The sequence below is a fragment of the Dysidea avara genome, chromosome 3, assembly GCF_963678975.1.
Source record: "Dysidea avara chromosome 3, odDysAvar1.4, whole genome shotgun sequence".
NCBI lineage: Eukaryota > Metazoa > Porifera > Demospongiae > Dictyoceratida > Dysideidae > Dysidea > Dysidea avara.
This window is the reverse complement of record NC_089274.1, coordinates 19,442,721-19,463,897: the sequence shown is the minus strand read 5'-3', so window position 1 is coordinate 19,463,897 and position 21,177 is coordinate 19,442,721. Positions and strand designations below refer to the sequence as shown.

General features: G+C 38.3%; 1 protein-coding gene across 2 annotated transcripts; it reads left to right on the top strand.

The window, feature by feature from the left end:
- The first annotated feature begins 1,737 nt into the window (after positions 1-1,737).
- Positions 1,738-19,018, top strand: LOC136251814 (ras-related protein Rab-32-like). Of its 2 annotated transcripts, none has more exons than XM_066044221.1 (7): positions 1,738-1,831; positions 2,127-2,264; positions 3,414-3,477; positions 3,530-3,549; positions 17,942-18,115; positions 18,614-18,736; positions 18,790-19,018. In XM_066044221.1, the coding sequence occupies exons 2-7, from the start codon at positions 2,160-2,162 to the stop codon at positions 18,913-18,915; spliced, it is 612 nt and encodes a 203-aa protein (XP_065900293.1). In that variant the 5' UTR covers positions 1,738-1,831; positions 2,127-2,159; the 3' UTR covers positions 18,916-19,018. The 2 variants fall into 2 exon arrangements, with proteins under 2 accessions (XP_065900293.1, XP_065900294.1); XM_066044222.1 differs by lacking the exon at positions 1,738-1,831 and adding an exon at positions 1,930-2,075.
- Positions 19,019-21,177: the final 2,159 nt, after the last annotated feature.

Below are 21,177 nucleotides of genomic sequence, written 5' to 3'. Positions count from 1 at the left end.
CCCCTTGGATTCACAGTACTATATTGATACTAGAAACCGTGGAATCATGCATTCACACTGTATTCAGAAGTATAGAAAGCCAATGGACAAATAGAAGACAACAGTTATAAATTGTACTTTACAGTTATACTGTACACTGTAAAGAAAGTAAGTTTAAGTTTTTGTGCCAAGATCGAGATACTCTAATAGAGCAGTCACTACTCTAATACAACAGTCACAATTCTAATGTCATTATAACAATACTAGCTACGTACACCTTTATAGCTATTTTGATTTAGCACACTTTACCATCAAACAGGTTTTATCTCAGATAGGCTAACTAATCTTTATATACATTGCAAGCATACACTTTTTAGCTAAATGTTACCAAAAATGCTCCCAAATCCAAACCTAGGAGATCTAATTTTTAAAAATTTTCCCTAACTACAATCTTACAATTGTATGTCTATCATTCATCCAGCTATACTGAATATAGTTATGCAACTGAGTATAACCTGTGTACTAGAATTCCTCTTAGTGGGATAGACATTGTTGTACACTAAAACTTTTTGCCCCCCCCTTGGCCCCCCCTGACAGAGCCTCCTAGATCCGCCTATGCTCTGTAGCAACCATTTATAAAACAACTATCAGAGAATTATCATGGCATATTGACTCAGGACACAAATCAATGTTATTTCTCCAAAGCTTTTGATAAGGTATTACATCAGTGCCTGCTTTTAAAGCTCATGGAATTTGAGGCTTAAATAGACTCAAGGTTTTCTTACTAACAGAACACAAATGATATCACTAGTAGTTCAGCTAATATATTGTGCCCAGGGCTCTGTTCTGGGGCCTTTATTCAGTGTTTTTGCCGTATTCATCAATGATCTTCCTTCCACTGTTTCATCCTGTATGCAGATGATACTTACCTGAAGATATAGCAATGTTACAAAGAGACTTGGATACCTATTTTAATGGGCACAAAAAGGTTAATGATGATGACTTTTAACCCTTCCAATTGTACACATAACATTAGTCTGGTACATCGCAGACCCTATCCGCTGGGGCTTATCGATTAGAGATTTAGCTATAAGCGGGCCCTTATAGTCTCTAATCGATAAGCCCCAGCGGATAGGGTTTGCGATGTACCAGACTACTGTAACATTGCACTATAAAGCATTGAATTAACGAAGTGTATATTTAGCCGGTACCGGTTTGCAAACACTAACGGCTTATTGTGCCGGCACTAGTAGGTTGCCCCGAGCATTCAACTTTAGGGCACGCGTCTAGTAGGTTGCCCCGAGCATTCAGTCAACTTTAGGGGATGCGAAAAGTAGTTCCTTAGCGGCGTTAGGGGTAGGCTAGGGTTCAGCTTTGGTTTCTTCTTCACTCTTGTTATATATAGAAGTCACTTCAGTCGGATGTTTATAACGTAGAAACTAAATAATATGATTAGCTGCAGCACCGGTGGTATAATCGTTACAAACATTGCTTATGAGTACGGATGGAGGGTTCGAACCCTCGCTTAGACAACTTTTTTTTTTCGCTTTCTTAGGTTTTTTGTACAAGTTTTTTTTTAATGCACGTAACATTCTAAGTATTATACCCTCCACTGCCGGCAAAATAGCCGGCAAAACAGTGTAACCGGTACCGGCTCTATATAACCTGCCAATTTTGAATTAATCACGTAATGCTATATATTTGATTGTGAAAGTTGATGAATTCCTAATGTGTATGGCTGCATCCTAGTGTGCAGTGTGCAAGGGCATCACGTGATTCATACCTATTGGCGATGCGTGTACCTTAGTACCTTGAGCGATGAATTGTATATTGTGATTCTTTCTTCTCCAAAGTAAGAACTGGCTAGTTTTAAAATACTGAAGTCGTACTTTAAGAAATGGGGCCCTAGTTTTAGAGCCTTGGGGGCCCCTTTAGCACTAGTCTCGTGCCCAGACGTCCAGACCGCCTTTTCTTTCGTGTGGGGGCGGAGAAAAAAGGATCTGGTGGATCTCCAATAGTATTTTCCGGGTCTGGGCACGAGACTACCTTAGCACTGGGGCCCCGGCTACCCTGCCTACCTTAAGGCCGGCCCCAAAGTAACTTAACTAGCTACTAGTTAGTAGTGATTTAGGATTAACCTCATGCAGCTAGACTGGCTGGCGCCGCGGAGATTGGAAGCGATGAGTGGAATTCAGAAAACAAGACCTTTCAAGATCGTACTGCTAGGGGATGTGAAAGTGGGGAAGAGTTCTCTGATAAACAAGTACCAGCAGCAAAATCCTACTGTATCCTTGCCAAGTAACTATACTAGCTATGGATAGTTAATTTCAGTTTTTGACTGGATATAAAGTATTGCATACATTGTCTGACTGCAAGTTGGGCCCAGCAAGAGAAGAAAGGCTCTGGATGGTGTACTATACCTTTTATGGCAGCCTGTTGTCCTGCATATTCCCCCCCCCCCCCCCCCCCACCCCCAGGGGATTTACTGCTTCAGGAAATATTGGAGAGCACAATGCATAAAGCGTGAAGTGGCTTCTTACACATTAACTAGGCACAATCTTGTGGGTTGGTCCCCCCTTTAGTCATTTCCTAGATGAAGGCTTGATAGAGGTCTTGCAATGCAGAAGGCAAAATCCAAAAAGCATTAAATGTCATATGGTGACCAAAAGCATTGTTTATGGACCATATAATGGTAACAGTAAACAAATACCATAATGGGAGTGAATTTTGTACTTACTTTGCTATACACGGCATCTAGGGGTCCCACTAGACTGTCCTAGAACATTCCCAGGTACAGTACCTGAGAATAGCGTGCCACTCCAGAAAATCCTTGCATTTTAGATTATCATAGATCGCTTCTGAGGTACCTGAAAATGTGACATGCTGCTCCAGAAATTTTGTATTTTAAACTCTCTTAGATTGGTACTGGTACATTCTGAGATACTTGAGAATAACATGCCATTCCAGGAAAATTTTGCATTCATTAGACTCTTGTAGATTGCTTTTGGTGTGTTCTTAGGTACCTGAGCCATTCCAGAAATATTTGCATTTTAGACTCTTTGTGAATTGCTTCTGTAAATGAAGTGCCGCTCCAGAAAAATTTTGCGTTTTAGACTCTTGTAAATTGCATCTGATGCATCCTGAGGCACTTTCATTTTAAACTATTGCTTTAAGGGAAGTGAGAATTTGTCAAGGGGGTGAGCGCCTTCCTTTTCCTAAGTGAAGCCCTGCCTGTATCAGACCGTGCCAGCACGCAATAATGATGATAGAGGCTGTGTAAACCCTCCAGTGCCAAAGCACTGGTAAAAATTAATGTAGACTGTAGCGCATGTTATGCAGTATTTCCTTCAGACTATAAAGCGTATACTCTTTATTGTGTTGTATTGTACATCTACTGATCAGTGGGTGGTGTTAGCTCCTGAACATATAGCTAGGTTACTACCGATGGGATAAAATGTACCAATAAAGATTACATAATTCAGTTTAGAGATATTGCAGGTGAGTTCACAATTATTAGTCTTGTTCACTAGTTACAATGTTACGTCTTTAGGTGGACATTGTGAACTACCGGTAAGTGAAACATTTGTATCTGTACTTTGGGCTGGTTGTTATGTGGGGATTTTTTTTCATCTTCCTATTATTTCACCCAATTATTTACTTTAATATGATTGGATTACTGGCAGGTTAGGGTGCGTGCCTTTAACTTACTACTGTATGTGGCTTTGTGCAATAGTGGGGTATTTATAAAATGACTGCAACTTATAGCTTAATCTACTGCATAGTACTGTAGCAAGATAGTACTGTATAGTAGGGACCACAAAGGTGTAGGCATGGCCCATGAAATAACATCACCCGAAAACCACCCTCACGTTTCCCAAACGATGATGAGGCAGTATAGGTTAGGCAACACTAAGCCCAAACAAGCCTTGAGATTGACCCAAAATGCTTTCAACAAGTTGCTACATATACAGAATCAAAAAAATTATTTAACAGAATTTTGTAGTGACTGACTGACTGACTGACTAAGTAACTGACTGACTAAGTAACTGACTGACTGACTGATGCCTTCAGACAAACATAACTTGATAACAGCTAAGGCTGAGGGCTTGATTTTTTCACTGTTCGATGTTGCTTCGGCTTGAGAGGTGCCTTTTGGCATACCACAGTATGTACAATGGATTCTTCATGGACTTATCAGTGTGTCCCATTCATCTTCGCTGACAGTGAAAAGTATCAATTTGGCAGTAGCATGTGATGGCTTCCTTTCGTAACAGAAATCGTCATAGTAGCTACTTTGATTGCAGAGGTGCTTTTCAAACAGTTCTTGATTCACACTACTGTGTAACAGGTTGAACATAGCTGATAACGAAGCATAATGGATACTTCACTTGTCAGATGATAATTGTGACTGTCTCTGGGAAAACCGGTCTTATCGCCCATTTAAAGGTGTCGAGAAACATCGGTTTTAAATATTCTGTGTGTTGTAGCTGGCCAATGGTGGTAGCTACGCATACCAAATTTTCACACGTTTCACAACAATTTCTTACCTTCCTGATCATCCACTGAAGAAGTAGTCAACAGCTAAGTTTCCCGCCATTTTAGATAGTTTTTAAACCGAGGTTGTCTGTATCAGGCGAGCTCCAGAAGGGTGGGAGGCGGGGGCCCTGGAAGGCGGGCAAGATGGTGTTCAAAAATTGAAAAGAGACGTGCTGGGTTGAATTAGGCCAAGTTATAGGCCATTCAGGGCTCAGAACTGGCTAAAATGAAAGGAAATTTACAGCACAGGTCATTGTCCAATACCACAGAGCTGTACAGCCACACACAGCCATCTCCTGGTTGGCCAGGGCTCCATCAAGACCCCAGACCACTCGTACGGCTCGCCACTGTGCTCTAGAAAAGCAGCCAGCAAAAGCAGACCACTTTACTCTGGTCGACTGTGGCAATGAAACTTGATAGTGCATTCATTAAGCTTTGTGTTTGTGTGAAAAAATCAAACTTCCTGTCTTGGGCGATAAGAACGGTTTTCGTAGATCCAGTCACATACAACTGTGTCACGTGAGATCACGTGATCACACTAATATTACAAAGCTGTGAACTCTCTCCTCTTGCTGTTTTAAGTGGCTATCAGTGCTTCTTGTTGTGTTTCATGGCTGAAAATGGTAAGCTGGCTGTTCTGGTGTACCTAGCTATAAATCTATTGTTGTATGTGACTGTCTCTGGGAAAACCGGTCTTATCGCCCATTTAAAGGTGTCGAGAAACGTCGGTTTTAAATATTCTGTGTGTTGTAGCTGGCCAATGGTGGTAGCTACGCATACCAAATTTTCACACGTTTCACAACAATTTCATACCTTCCTGATCATCCACTGAAGAAGTAGTCAACAGCTAAGTTTCCCGCCATTTTAGATAGTTTTTAAACCGAGGTTGTCTGTATCAGGCGAGCTCCAGAAGGGTGGGAGGCGGGGGCCCTGGAAGGCGGGCAAGATGGTGTTCAAAAATTGAAAAGAGACGTGCTGGGTTGAATTAGGCCAAGTTATAGGCCATTCAGGGCTCAGAACTGGCTAAAATGAAAGGAAATTTACAGCACAGGTCATTGTCCAACACCACAGAGCTGTACAGCCACACACAGCCATCTCCTGGTTGGCCAGGGCTCCATCAAGACCCCAGACCACTCGTACGGCTCGCCACTGTGCTCTAGAAAAGCAGCCAGCAAAAGCAGACCACTTTACTCTGGTCGACTGTGGCAGTGAAACTTGATAGTGCATTCATTAAGCTTTGTGTTTGTGTGAAAAAATCAAACTTCCTGTCTTGGGCGATAAGAACGGTTTTCGTAGATCCAGTCACAATTGATGTAACTGGGGCATGCGCATTTCTTTCTTTTGATGCGGTATGCGTGGATAGCAGGGGTGCTTTTCGAACAGTTCTTGATTCGTAAGGCTGTGTAACGGGTCTAACATAGCTGACAACGAAGCGTAATGGATACTTCACTTTTCTGATGGTAATTGTTAAAGCTGGGGCAAGCGGTGCCATTTCTTTCATGGTATGCATGGGATCACTAGTCATATTAATATAATTATTACAAAAATAAATTAACAAACAAGTACACAAAAAAATTTGAAATTTTTCAACTAGAGTGGGGACCATAGCATATCGATAAAAAGTACTGAAACAAGCTGGAGTAGTGCATGATATTAAATCACAGTAAAACAATAAGAAGTGTTATATCCCTACTGTGCATTTCCGTTATGGTATCTTGAGCACAGTAGGGATATTCATATAACACTTCTTATTGTTTTACTATCATGCACTACTCCAGCTTGTTTCAGTACTTTTTATCGATGTGCTGTGGTCCCTACTCTAGTTATTTTTTTTGCGCACTTGTACAGTTATTAATAGCCCAAGGTACTGTGGAAACTTTTTACCGTGTAGGTGTATAGGCATGTTTTCACTCAGTTACATACTGTACCAGATGAGTATATGCAATATATCGTCTTTCATTACACACATACTGGAATATGCATGTATCTTACTAACAACCCATGTCACCTATCAGGTGAGCATGTACTGCATCTAACCCATTACACATATCAAGATTCACGGTAGTGAGTTGTGCAACCAAGAATGTAAAAAATGCATGCCACAATGAGAGTTATTTACATGTAGTAAATTCTAACTAATATTTTACCATTTTTAATACCTCAGCTCATGAACATAATATATCTTGATACCAACCCTTATCAAACAGTATGCTAGTACTGTATGTGGTAGGGTCTCCCTTAAAGTGACAGGCGCTGCTAAAAATGCCGCATCCATAACTCACCATAGAAATATCATATGCGATGAAAATCACCTATAGTCTTACTTCATTCAACTTCAAATGCAGTGTTAAAGAAAAGAAAACACTTTCAGGTGGCCGGGTATATATATATATATCTAATCCAAAACAGCCAAGCTGTAAAAAAAGTGTGCGGCCCTCAAAAAGGCTATGGTGAAAAAAGATGTGAAATCCAAGGTGGCGACTAAGAAATGGCTGTGATGGTAGGTTAATGGTAAAATTTTAATAACGACAATTCAGGTGAATTTTGTGCCAATTGACCAAGCGGCACCAAAATTCACCTGAATTATCGTTATTAAATTTTTTACCATTAACCTACCATCACAGCCATTTCTTGGCCGCCACCTTGGATTTCACATCTTTTTTCACCATAGCCTTTTTGAGGGCCGCACACTTTTTTTTACAGCTTGGCTGTTTTGGATTAGATTTCACTTCTTTTTGTATTTGTATACCCCAAAGCCGGCCTGTGGCCTGCTTTGGGACTTTTTTAACCTATCTTTTTTTCTTTACCACAGGAAGAAGAAAAGATGAAGCAGATGTACCTTAAATATTTCTGATTTTATCAGTAAATGTACAAATTATATATATAATACATATATTTATTACAGAACTGTCCATGGTGGTTTCTTTGTAACTGAACACTCTTCAAGGTAACTTCTTTTAGCTGATCTCTCTACAGGGTAATTTATTTGTAGCTGAATTCTGTACAGGTGTTTTTTTTTTGCTGCTGAGCTCTTTACAGAATGGTTTCTTTATAGCTGAACTCTCTACAAGGTAACTTCTTCTAACTGATTTCTCTACAGGGAGATTTGTTTGTAGCTGAACTCTCTACAGGTGATTTGTTTGCAGCTGAACTATCTAGATGATGGTTTATTTGTAGCTGAACTCTCTACAAGGTAATTTCTTCTAGCTGAACTCTCTACATGGTGGTTTCTTTGTACTGTAGCTGAACTCTCTACAAGGTAATTTCTTCTAGCTGATCTCTCTACAGGGTGATTTGTTTGTAGCTGAATTCTATACAGGTGATTTGTTTGCAGCTGAGCTCTTTACAGAATGGTTTCTTTGTAGCTGAACTCTCTACAAGGTAACTTCTTCTAACTGAACTCTCTACAGGGAGATTTGTTTGCAGCTGAACTCTCTTCATGATGGTTTCTTTGTAGCTGAACCCTCTACAGGATGATTTCTTTGTAGCTGAGCTCTCTGCAAGGTAATTTCTTCTAGCTGATCTCTCTACAATGTGACTTGTTTGTAGCTGATTTTTTTACAGGGTGATTTGTTTGCAGCTGAACTCTCTATATGGTGGTTTCTTTGTAGCTGAACTCTCTACAAGGTGACTTCTTCTATCTGATCTCTCTACAGGGTGATTTCTTTGTAGCTGAACTCTCTTCATGATGGTTTCTTTGTAGCTGAACTCTCTACAAGGTAACTTCTTCTAGCTGATCTCTCTACAGGGTCATTTGTTTGTAGCTGAACTATCTACAAGATAACTTCTTCTAGCTGATCTCTCTACAGGGTTATTTGTTTGTAGCTGAATTCTGTACAGGTGATTTGTTTGCAGCTGAGCTCTTTACAGAATGGTTTCTTTGTAGCTGAACTCTCTACAAGGTAACTTTTTCTAACTGAACTCTCTACAGGGCAATTTGTTTGCAGCTGAACTCTCTTCATGATGGTTTCTTTGTAGCTGAACTCTCTACAAGGTAACTTATTCTAACTGAACTCCCTACATGGTGGTTTCTTTGTAGCTGAACTCTCTACAAGGTGACTTCTTCTAGCTGATCTTTCTACAGTGTGATTTGTTTGTAGCTGAATTCTGTACAGGTGATTTGTTTGCAGCTGAGCTCTTTACAGAATGGTTTCTTTGTAGTTGAACTCTCTACAAGGTAACTTCTTCTAGCTGAACTCCCTACATGGTGGTTTCTTTGTAGCTGAACTCTCTACTAGGTGACTTCTTCTAGCTGATCTTTCTACAGGGTGATTTGTTTGTAGCTAATTTTTTTTACAGGGTGATTTGTTTGCAGCTGAACTCTCCACATGATGGTTTCTTTGTAGCTGAACTCTCTACAAGGTAACTTCTTCTAGCTGATCTCTCTACAGGGTGATTTGTTTGTAGCTAAATTCTGTACAGGTGATTTGTTTGCAGCTGAGCTCTTTACAGAATGGTTTCTATGTAGCTGAACTCTTTACAAGGTAACTTCTTCTAGCTGATGTCTCTACAGGGTCACAAATTTGTAAATGAATTCTCTACATGGTGGTTTCTTTATAACTGAACTCTCTACAAGGTAACTTCTTCTAGCTGATCTTTCTATAGGGTGATTTGTTTGTAGTGGAATTCTGTACAGGTGATTATTTTTGCAGCTGAGCTCTTCACAGAATGGTTCCTTTGTAGCTGATCTCTTTACAAGGTAATTTCTTCTAGCTGATGTCTCTACAGGGTCACTAGTTTGTAAATGAATTCTCTACATGGTGGTTTCTTTGTAACTGAACTCTCTACAAGGAAACTTCTCCTAGCTGATCTCTCTACAGGGAGATTTGTTTGTAGCTGAACTCTCTACAGGTGATTTGTTTGCAGCTGAACTCTCCACATGATGGTTTCTTTGTAGCTGAACTCTCTACAAGGTAACTTCTTCTAGCTGATCTCTCTACAGGGCGATTTGTTTGTAGCTGAACTCTCTACATTGTGGTTTCTTTGTAGCTGAACTCTACAAGGTGATTTCTTCTAGCTGAATTATCTCTTTCTATAGTTGCATGAATTCCCTACAAGGTAACTTCTTCTAGCTGATCTCTCTACAGGATGTATTGTTTGTGGCTGATCTCTCTACAGGGTGACTTGTTTGTAGCTGATCTCTATACAGGTTACTTGTTTCTAGCTGATCTCTTGAATTCTCTTCAGGGTGACTGCTCTATTAGGATGACTGCTCTATTAGGGTGACTGCTCTATTAGAGTATCTCGATCTCGCACTTGCTACACCAAGTTGGATTTCGTGTTATAACTCCGTAGCTTTAAGTATGATTCTTCTACACCATTGACGAGCCTTTCTAAGATGATAACTCCATCTGTACAGCGATTTTCAAAGCATTACCCCAAGCGGTTTATCTGGTAGGCGTGGCAAGCAGTCGTTTTTTATTAGCTAATCTCGATTGCGTAATTGTTACACACTGTTGGTTTTTTCGTTGTATCTTCCTGGTTTTTAGCTCGATTTCTTTCAAACCACAAAAGGTTTGAGGTTCAATAGTTAACCTATTCACCCACCGATTTTCAGCTTCTTCCCATACGCGGTTTACCCTGTAGGCATGACAACATATTGGTGTTATTTTTCGTGAATAATCGCTCATAACTCTTTGCCTGTTTATCGTATTCCAGCCAAAGTTGGTACAGAGATGCGCCTTTATACCCCCCTTCTGCGTGCCAAATTTCAAGGCGATCGGATATGGCGCTCGCGTTTTATAGCAGTTTTTGTAAGTGTGCGAAAAGAGGAAGAAAAATAAGAAGAAAAAAAACAAAGAAACTAAGCCAATTTTTGAAGTCGCATATCTCGGGAACGCTTGAAGTGATTTTGCTCAAATTTGGAATGTGGAGTGCTGAAGTTGGAGGGAGTGTCCACAGCAAAAATCGTCTTGTTTCATCAAGGCAGCACAGAGCTACGGAGGTGCGAAAATTGCGTTTTCTTTCTTCCTGTCAATATACTCACGGGTGTTACGCGCCGGCTTCTTGGGCCGCACGACACACTACCGTGTGTCTTGATATATTTTTTAAATAGCAAAACTTGAATTTTGGTCTGCCAGCTTGCCTGACCACAGTCGCAAGGCTAGAGCTGAAACAGAGCAGCGTACGGCCACCATAACAGCAAACTCAAGGGTGGGATGTACCTTTTGCACTTTGCAATGGCTTTTGTCTTTATGTCTTCTTCATGCCAGGAAATCATACCAAAGTGTTATACTTTTGATATCAACACTTTCCTTGAAGGAGCATATTTAGATGTGACAAAACTATCTGAGGCACTTAATGGACTGTGTAGTAATCCCAGGTAGCTGGATTTGTAAAACAATTGCAATGGGCCATGCTGCCTTAAATAATCACCACACTAATAATCAGTGCTGAAGTCATGCCCCTCAATGGTCTAGTTCTGTAAAAAGCAACTATATTTTAACCACGTCCCTACTGAGTAGCGAGATCGAGATACTCTAATACAGCAGTCACAGTTTTATGTATAGTTAATTAGTTATACACTCTAACAAAAGTTAATAAACTAGTGCATATTGATTCCAGCAATATAAAGTAGTGAAACAGGAGATGATTGTAGGAAAATCCTTTAGATGGAATTGTAATAATCTGGGAAAATCCCTACTGTGGCATTGAAAAGATGATGAAACCGGGATTTTCACAATGCCAAGTAGGGATTTTCCCTTATAGCTATCATCATCTTTTGTTTCAATACTTTTTATCGCTGGAACCCTACTTCATTAAATTAATAATTTTTATTGGACTAATCCATACCATAGTATGTTCATGTTGAGCTGAATCCTCAAAAACATTTAATAACTCATGGATGCAATTACACATGATCTTGAAATTTGGCTCATTTGTAGTATTGCTTGACCCCCTAAAAATATTTCAAAATTTTGTTGTTCAAATGTTTGACATAATATTTACAAAATTTTCACAATACATTTCCTATGGGGAAGCCATATATAATACAGTGTCCTTTACAGCCCTTTTCCGAACTTGTAATGGAGTCAAACCGTGCGTGTCTGTTGTTGACACCTTTGCTGTTACCAATAATCATCTGGTTGGCTGAAATGTTAACTCTGTTGAGAAAAAATCCACTTTTAATTTTTAGCTGTTTTTTTAAAGATTCAGCTCAACGTGAACATACTATAATTCATTCACCCAGTATAAGGTGAATTGGTGCTGAGAAACGTGTCAGTTCTATCGCATACACTCTAGTTGGGAAGGTTTTCTTTGCAAGACTTGAAATTATGTTGCCATATGATTATGCGCTCCATTTCTCATCCTCTTATATTGCTATTAACATTACTTATAGAACTTTGCGTGGGCGAGATCAAAGGAAAAGGTGTACTTTAAATTTCATAAAGTACACTCTCAGCCGGCCAACAGCTTCATCGACCACAAAGAGTACTTTATTGCACTGCAAAGAGTGCTTTATTTGTTCAATAAAGCACTCTTTGTGGGCAATAAAGCACAGTTGCCCATGTACTCTAGTGCAGGCTAATAGCCTGCAGGGCTCACGCCAGTACGACTAATCACCCAAGCCGGTGAAGGCTGATAGCCTCACCGCGCTGTCTAATCAATCATCCCAGCCAATACGAGTTTTACCATTGGATTGCTTTTATAGACATACCTAACTGCTTCGATGATGGGTGGGAGAAGGTAACGTTGCTGTTACGATTGTTAATGTAAACAGACAAGTCCTGGAAATATCACGGAAATATTTCACCATGTGACTCACAATAAAATCGATTGTGGGTTGCGAGCTTAACCTGCCAAAATACGCAATGAATGTCTACCATGCCAAACTATGGTGAAATATGTGCGAGTTACTTTGTTAAATTGCGTTCAGGCTGCTAATAATTCGTGCAACGTGTGTTAATTACGAGTCCTAGTGTATGGTGAAGCTACACGACTAGAAAGTTTCATAAATCATTTAAAGCATAGCCTTGCTTGTGCTATATGAAAAATAAAGTACTCGGCGCTTGGCCTCGATGCTAATAAAGCACTCGGCTTCGCCTCGTGCTTTATTAGCATGTTGGCCGTGCACCTCGTACTTTATTTTTCATGTAGCACTCGCGGCTATGCTTTAACATATACTTAGTGTTTGATTTATATTGCAAAGTGGCATTATTTAGTGTTTGATTTATATTGCAAAGTGGCAGTTTGGTGAATTCTTTGTCCACAATCAATAAGTTTGAAAGACAGTCTGGGTGCAACTGCCATCATCATATGAGAGTATAAAGGAAATATGATTTTTAAAGGAGGAGATAAACTTCCAACTGCAAGATCAATTAAACTCATGGGCTTTGAGTGATGTAGTGCCAGGTGCACCAACACATGCCTCTATAATATGATACTATAAAGTCTGTAGCAATTGCTCCAATGTAAAATTCAGCACAAGAGGAATTATTAAGTAACCTCACCACTTACGTTATGGCCACTCAAACTTGTAATTTTGATTGTGGTCCCATAAAATATTTAGATACAGGTGGGTGGAATTCAGCAACAATGAAGTTACTGCTCAAGTTACTTTATTACACACCCATAAAGGTGCCGTGAAACACCTTTGTTTTTACAGTGTAGAGTATATCAATCACACTATGTACCATTTTAGATTTAGCACAATTATATCCTGCAGCATTGTATTTAGTGTTGGGGCAGTTAAATAGTAACTCATTACTTATTTCTATCACTCTTTCCGTAAAGTAAAGTAACTTTATAACTATAATACTATTACATAATTACATACCTTTTGTTATAATAATGATGAAAGCTATCATGTAACCCGATCATGTTGCTTTGGAAATCTTATAGCGTTAACCCTAGTAACTCATTTGTGACCTAGTCTGGGAAAACTGGGCTTATTGCCTATTTAAAAGTATCGAGAAATGCCAGTTTTAAGTATTTAGTGTGTTGTAGCTCGCCAATGGTTGAAGCTAATTTTCACACATTTTATACCAATTCCTTACCTTCCAGAGCATTCACTGTGCAAGTAGCCAACAACTAAGTTTCCTGCCATATTAGATAATTTTTAAACCGAGGTTGACTGTATCAGGCGAGCTGCAAATCGAGTGGGAGGCGGGAGCCCTGGAAGGCTGGCAAGATGGTGTTCAAAAATTGAAAAGAAAGGCCAAGGGATGAATTAGGCCAAGTTTTGGGCCATTGAGGTATCAAAACTGGCTAAAACGAAAGGAAATTCATAGCAGAGGTACTTATTCAGTACCACAGAGTTGTACAGCCACATGCAGCCATCCCCAGGCTGACCAGAGCTCCATTAAGGCCCCATACCACACGTATGGATCGCCACTGGGCTTGGGAAAAGCAGCCAGCAAAACTAGACCACTCAAGTCTAGCTGATTTTGATTGTGGAATTAGATAGTTTATTCATGTAGCTTTGTGTCCTGAGTGAAAACTTAAATCTGCTGACATGGGCGATAAGACCAGTTTTCTCACACTGGGTCACATTCTCCATGAATTTAAATGAGTTTGCCTACCTTATGAAACAGAAAGTAGCAATGATATTTGAAAATGCCCCTATGTTATCTCTGAGTTTGAAAAATCCCTGTATGATTTTTAGAATATATTCATCTGATATTCAGATCTAGAAAATTTATTTTGCTATATCATGGAAGTATACCATAGGTACTTCATGGGTGGTGCCAGGTTGTGAATTATTTTCAGACATTGTTCATATATCACTTTCTGTTTCACAGTGGTAAAAATTCATAGCAAAATGAGTGACTAGTGTACTAGAAAGCAACGGTATTGCAACTCATTAGACTACCACAATGTGTTGTTGTGGCTAGGTATTATTTAGTGAACTATAACTTTGTTACTTTGGTCATGGAGTAGTAATAATATTTTAATTACCATGTAAGTACAGTAATTCGAGTTATATTATAGCATATTTCTAAATTACCACAAAAAGTAATAAAGATTCATTGTTTTCTGCAGTAGATTTGCATGCGTGCTATATTGTTCATGACCCACACAACAATTATACTTGGAAAGTTGTTTAAGAAGCTCAAAGGAAACAAATTATAATGAGAGAAGTGTGCTTTATTACACTTTGTAACAAGTCATAACATATAAAAACATTTGTCAACTTAACCGTACATTATAAAAATCCATAATGTAAAAAATGTGCGAAAATGACACTGTTTATCATAACTTCTAATTTACAGTGATCTGGTATGGCTCATCAGAACTCTTGATGTTTGGTGATTTGAGTTACATATAGGAGTTTGTGAAGTGACCAAGAGAAAAGGCAGGATAGAGCTTGCCAAATTATGTGTTTGGATACATAATAAAAAATAAAACAGCGGGAATTCGTTTCCAATATCTTCTAGTATCGACGATACGTTGCTTTTTAGAACCCCTTTGGTGATTAGAATGGAACAGTATGGTTTGTAAGCCCCACCTCTAGTTTAAACGCTGCATATTTCCTTGGTTACAACTTTGCTAGGTGTTGTTGTACCATCATGTTTCTGTTCTCCTAACTCTGCGCTGCTGCTGTCTAATGTAACTGTTTGTGTTTCAAGCTTTAATCTAATGCCAAAGCTGTGGAACAAAGCTAGTGGGATGGTAGCACACTTCACTCTCAGGTTCTAAATCACTCTCGCAAAACCTTTAAAACTTCATTACAGACCAATTAAATTGGTATACAATACAAATTCGAGCGTTAATCGGATGGTTGCAGGTCCAAGGCTGCCCAGGTCCAGTCATGGATTTTTTCTCCTTTCTCCACCTTTTCAAACATACTTTTTGTAACAACTTTAAAACAGGCTGTAGGACCAGGTGTCCTACAGATCTTCAGCACTTGTGCTGTAAAGCCTTAATAAAAAATAAATTTAAAAAATTAAAAATTACAGAAATCACCGATAACATTCAAAATAAGCCTATTTCTGGCACTTGACACCATTTCCAATCCCTATTAGGAGTCGTATATCTATGGTATAATAATTGGTTAGGCACTTACTTTAGGCAGATTCTTAATCAGCAAGTGTTGACACGTGGAATGATACCAAGTTTAGCGAATTTGGTTGAGGGTAACAGCTTGCTTTTTGGGGATTTTTCCACCTGAGTAATTAAATTTTCCAATAGGAAATTGTATGGGGACGCATATTATGTTGTAATCAGCAGTAAATAAAGTAACATTAGAGAAGTATTACTTCGGGTGGAACTGTATAAAGCAATTCAGGGGCTGTAACTTTTTGTATAATGTGCTGTAGGGATTATGGGTACTAACGACTGCTTTTTGGTGTTTTTTGTAGTTAGGCCACATAAACTTAATTATTAGTTTGCCTGAATCACCATTTTTCTTACCGCATCAAGGATTTTTTGTACCACTGGTGGCTAAGGGAGGCGCCAATTAGCACCTTTTATAGTTGGTACCTTGCTAGAGCAGTCTAAGAAAATTGCATTTCAAGTCATTTTAGCTAGCTAATTCAGCTATCTAATTAGTGTAAAATAAAATAAAATAAAAATCTGCCCTCCCACACTCAGCTATTTTGAGTACAGAAGGATGAGAACTAATAATTAAGTTTATGTGGCCTTAGTATAAAATATTCTATACAGGACAAGAAATAATGGCTGTCGACAAGGTTTTTCAACCAAATAGTATAAGTAAGCTATGAATATCAAAATAGCATGGAATTGATTTTAAGCTGTTTATAGTACATCATAATTCAAAAGATCTAATAGTAAAACTTGACGTTATATTTTAGACCACTTTGGTTTACAATTCTCAATAGCAAGTTTTGAATGAGTAGTAAAATGCCCTTCTAGAACACCAACACAACCTTCTCCATGCTGTACAGAATATGTGTTTGAAGAAATGCACACATGTAACAATTTACTAATTTGATTACAAACACTGTTATTTCTTTAGAAAGGAAATAAGACAACTATATTATGAAGTAATAGAATAAACAGTTAAAAATGCTCAAGTATCCTTGGGCCATAACCAGTGTTGGGAGTAACGCGTTATGTAATATTATTACTTTTGTGGTAACAAAGTAATATAATGAAATACGCTATAAAAAACAGGTAAAATAATGCAAGTTACTTTACTTACAAATGTAACACGTTACCTAAGTAGTATAGTTACTGTAACGAGTCTAATATTACGTAATATTATTACTACAAGTAACGAAGTTACTAATCTCGTTAGTTATCCTCTGAGTAACGCCTAGCCACAACGAAGTAACGAGGCCTACTGATTGAAGCTTATTCACCAGCTTCTTACTTATAACCAAGATTTGCATATTGTCCAACAACGCAATCATGTCACGTGATAAGGTGATGGTTTCACACGTGACAGCTTAAGGCTGTGGACACAAAGTAATTATTATTACAGTTACTTTATTTTATGGGTAATATGTAACTGTAACTAAATAGTTCAGTTGCAAGTAATATGTAACTAGTTACTTTTACAAAGTAACTTGTCCAACACTGGCCATAACTACCCAAAGTATTAATCATTTGAATTAATGGCAGGTAAAAGCACCAAATAATTGGATCTCTACACTCATTTGAATGTGCAGTGTACGTAATTATAGATGTTGGCAAAATAAAATATCGGTTAGCACTACTAATAGTGTCTTTGCTGTGTAGTGAGTGCATCATGTTTTGAAATCTGGTTATTAAGTGTGGCACAGCCAACTCTGCTATTTGCCAGTGGTCTGACAAGCATCATTCATCCAATGAAAGTTATACAGTGGAACCCCTCTAAGACAGGGGAATTTATTTTTGTCCTTCATGAAGAGGTGTCCTTTATCCAGGGGTTCATAATGCACTGGTGCTATTGATTTTGGACCTAGACATATGTCCTTTATTTAGAGGCTGTCCTCAACTCAGGAGTGTCCTTAAGAGGGGTTCCACTGTAATCCACTTAAGACTGTAATGGGTTTAAATGTAACAACATTTTCATTAATTTTTGTCCAAAACTGATAAATTTCTTCACAGTTTTTGGTATTGTATTGGATAGCCGCAACAAAAGAATTGGAACAGAAAAGGATATTCTATGATGATTTTATGACAGAAATAAGATTATTCGTTGCCACAAAAAAGAATAGGAATACAAAATAGCACATGTATTGTGATCACATGTATTGTGATCACATGTATTGAGATCACATGTATTGTGATCACATGTATTGAGATCACATGTATTGTGATCACATGTATTGTGATCACATGTATTGTGATCACATGTATTGTGATCACATGTATTGTGATCACATGTATTGTGATCTTGTAAGATCTTTTATGGAAATATATATTTCTAACTGCTAAGAGTTACTGATCCAATAAAATGGTGGTTTAGAGAAATCCAGCTACCATTCAAGTAGATGTGATGTGTGGAAAAATAGATGTGCACACATTGTTTACACCACAGGATTATTCTCCATGGCAACGTAACTACTGCAGAGAAGCGATGGGTGTCATGTTTGTGTATGATGTTCAGACAAAGCTCTCACTACAAAACCTCAGCTGGTACAGGACGGAACTTAATTTTCTTGTGACACAACTAAATGGAGACCCCATACCAGCTGTGTTGGTGGGAAATAAGGTAACAATATTATATTGTATGCTAAGTTCGCCATGCACAAACTCTACTGTAGCTGGGGCTTCTATCCCATTTTTAAACAGTTTATATAAGATGTGTCAATTCAATATGTGGACATGTCACCAGCAACTTTTCCTTGTATGGCTTTAGTGGCAAGAATGTGAGATTTCAAAATGATTAGTCAAAAAGGTTGAGATGGAACAAAACAACATTCAGCCACCTATACACAATCACACTCACAGGTTGCCACATGTTATTGTGCAATCAAGTACATGGTGCTCATGCAGTATTGAGGCTTGTTTCTTTGCTAGTGGTGTGGTAGGGTGACTGACAGAATTAGGTTTGCAAGGATTTTATGAAGGATATTTCATTATAATGCACTTGGTATCAACCTGTTGATCTGAATGGCAATGAAAAATCCCTAATCTCTCCTCTAAGTATAGCATATGTTTTATATATAGGATGTGCAGATTCATCATGATGATGCTGTGTATTGTATAGTATGATGTTGGTGAATTGGATGGGTCTGCAATGTGTGATCAGTTAGGGATAGAGAAATGGTTCCATGTCTCTGCTAACACTGGTGAAAATGTTAGTGAAGCTTTTGAGTATCTCATTAAAAAGGTAACCAAACATTGCCCCTTAAAGTATGTAATGGTATGAATTTCTTTTTGCAGGTTGCGTATTTGCCAAGTAATGAATTTGATGATGTTACTAAATTAAGGTCCCAGAGTTTTGATCTCTATGATAACATGACTTCTCTACCAAGCAAGAACTATTCTACACCATGTACTGTAATGTGAACTTGTTGTATTTCATTGTCATTCTGTATTCTGTAAAATTGTGTATTCTGCACTAGATGTCAAGCATTCAGAACTAAAAGTACTCAAGTAGTTTATCAACTTATTTGTATTGTACAGAACTCAGAATCAAGTATATGGTACATGTAAACATTTGACTAATGAATTTCTAAAAGTACGTTGAAGTGAACAAAGTCTGGTGAATTCAATTTCTTCTGGGAGGGTGTTCCATAGTCTGATGGTAGAAGGAGTGCAGGTATGTGTTTGTTCTAGCTGCCAGCTGTGTATTATATATACTTCATCCTGTGACCCTGGGTGGATGTAAATGACTGCATGGGTAAGATGGTCACAAGGCACTAAGATTAATTGATGATTTTGTAAAACATTATGTAGCTTGGCTTGATTTCTTCTAAGCTCTAAAGTTGGCCAGTTCAGATGGTTTAACAATATTGTAACACTAGTTGTTCTGTTAAAGCTGCTATGTATACACCTTGCAGAGTGACATTGGACTATTTCAATTCTGTTTATATCTCTGACTTGATATGACTTGACAGATGGTTGGGGTTTCTTTGTAAGAAGGATTGACTTTGTTTTATCTCGTTGATGTGTTCAGACCATGACAGATTACTAGTAATAGTAACTCAAAATATTTGGCACAATTAATAACTGATTCACAGATTCAATATTTTATGGGAGAAGAGATGTCTTACAGATGATAAGATGCAGGTGTACATGGTTGTACGACAATAATAGTGAGTTAGTGTATATATAGTACAATTGCACTAAAAGTAATCTGGTAACACGTGACAGTGTTGCCAGATGATTTGCTCCAAATGTTCATGTGAAAAAATAAATTTGTTCATAAAAAGTTCATAAATCCATAGTCACTTTCCGAAAACTAGCCTACACATTATAAATAGGTGGATCTCTGGGTTAGTAGGGCACCGAAGAGCAAAAAAAAAAAAAAAAAATTGCCAAAAGTTCATAAAAAGTTCACAGATTTATAAAAAAGTTCATAGATTATTTCAGGTTCACAAACCAGCCAAAAGTTCATAAAAAGTTCATAGATTATTTCAGGTTCACAAACAAGACAAAAAGTTCATAAATCTATGAACTTTATTCACAGCATGGCAACACTGACACGTGAGACCCCACTTGACATTAAATTAAGTATTTATTATTACTTAGCTCTATAATTAAAATTAGCTGCTAAGTGTATCAAAGTTGGGTGGCTTGGGATGTTTGGAGTAGATGCTACATGTAAAGTGGTGGTTGTCTGGATCGAAGTTCCTTATAAGTGTTGCCATAGGATTTTAGTTAGTTGCAATTTAATGGTAACAAAAGGTTGAGTTAAGTCAATTACTGGTAAGCTGTTGAAAGTTCGAAGAAGTCAAAAACATCAACTTTTCTGACACAAACACACGTATGCTCAACAACGATGGGTGCACCAAGACGTAGACCAAGAGCAATCCTCAAAGATTCATTATCCAGCTTAGTGCCCAAGGAAGGTACAGGTAGAACACCAAGCCACGCACCAGACTCTGAGGAGGAAACTGCAAAGATATTTACGAGCACAAAACCCAAACAGATGTAATCTATTTTTTCCTATGGTAGTGGTAACCATACCTCTATAATAGATACCAATGTGTATGACTCAATGGTTCCTCTCAACTCTACTTCCAGTTTTATCAGGGGAGCATCCTCGGCCCACTTTTGTTCTTAGTTTACATTACTGATTTGTATCGTGACTTGATCCACAGGCCACCCAAATTCTGGCCAAGTGCCACACTCAGAGCCAACTTTGGGGAGGCCACCTAAGTAGGGAAATGTTGTTATTCTTATCCTCTTTACCAGTTAGGCACTGGAGGGCAAAAAAAACCCTGTGTTATCTGGGCTCTATACATAGTATACATACAGTATCTGACACTAAAAATGGGTTAACTTACGGACACCATTTTTCATCTCTTTTGGACTCTACTTCTGATGCTAAAACAAAGGCTCGTTCATTGTAGGAAGACAAGAAGTTGTTGAGCGCCCTTTCATGGATCCAAATTATGAGGTAGAGATACAACTAGAAATAGATTTGTAACTTTTTTAATGAATAATATGTTCCAGTACCTTGGACACAATGCAGAGTAGGGATATGGGTCTATAATTAGTAATACAACTTTTGTTGCCAGTTTTGAAAATAGGGGTGATGCAATGTATCTGCCATTTCGTAAATGGCATGTGAAAATAAATAATGTAAAGGTTTGGTTAAAACAA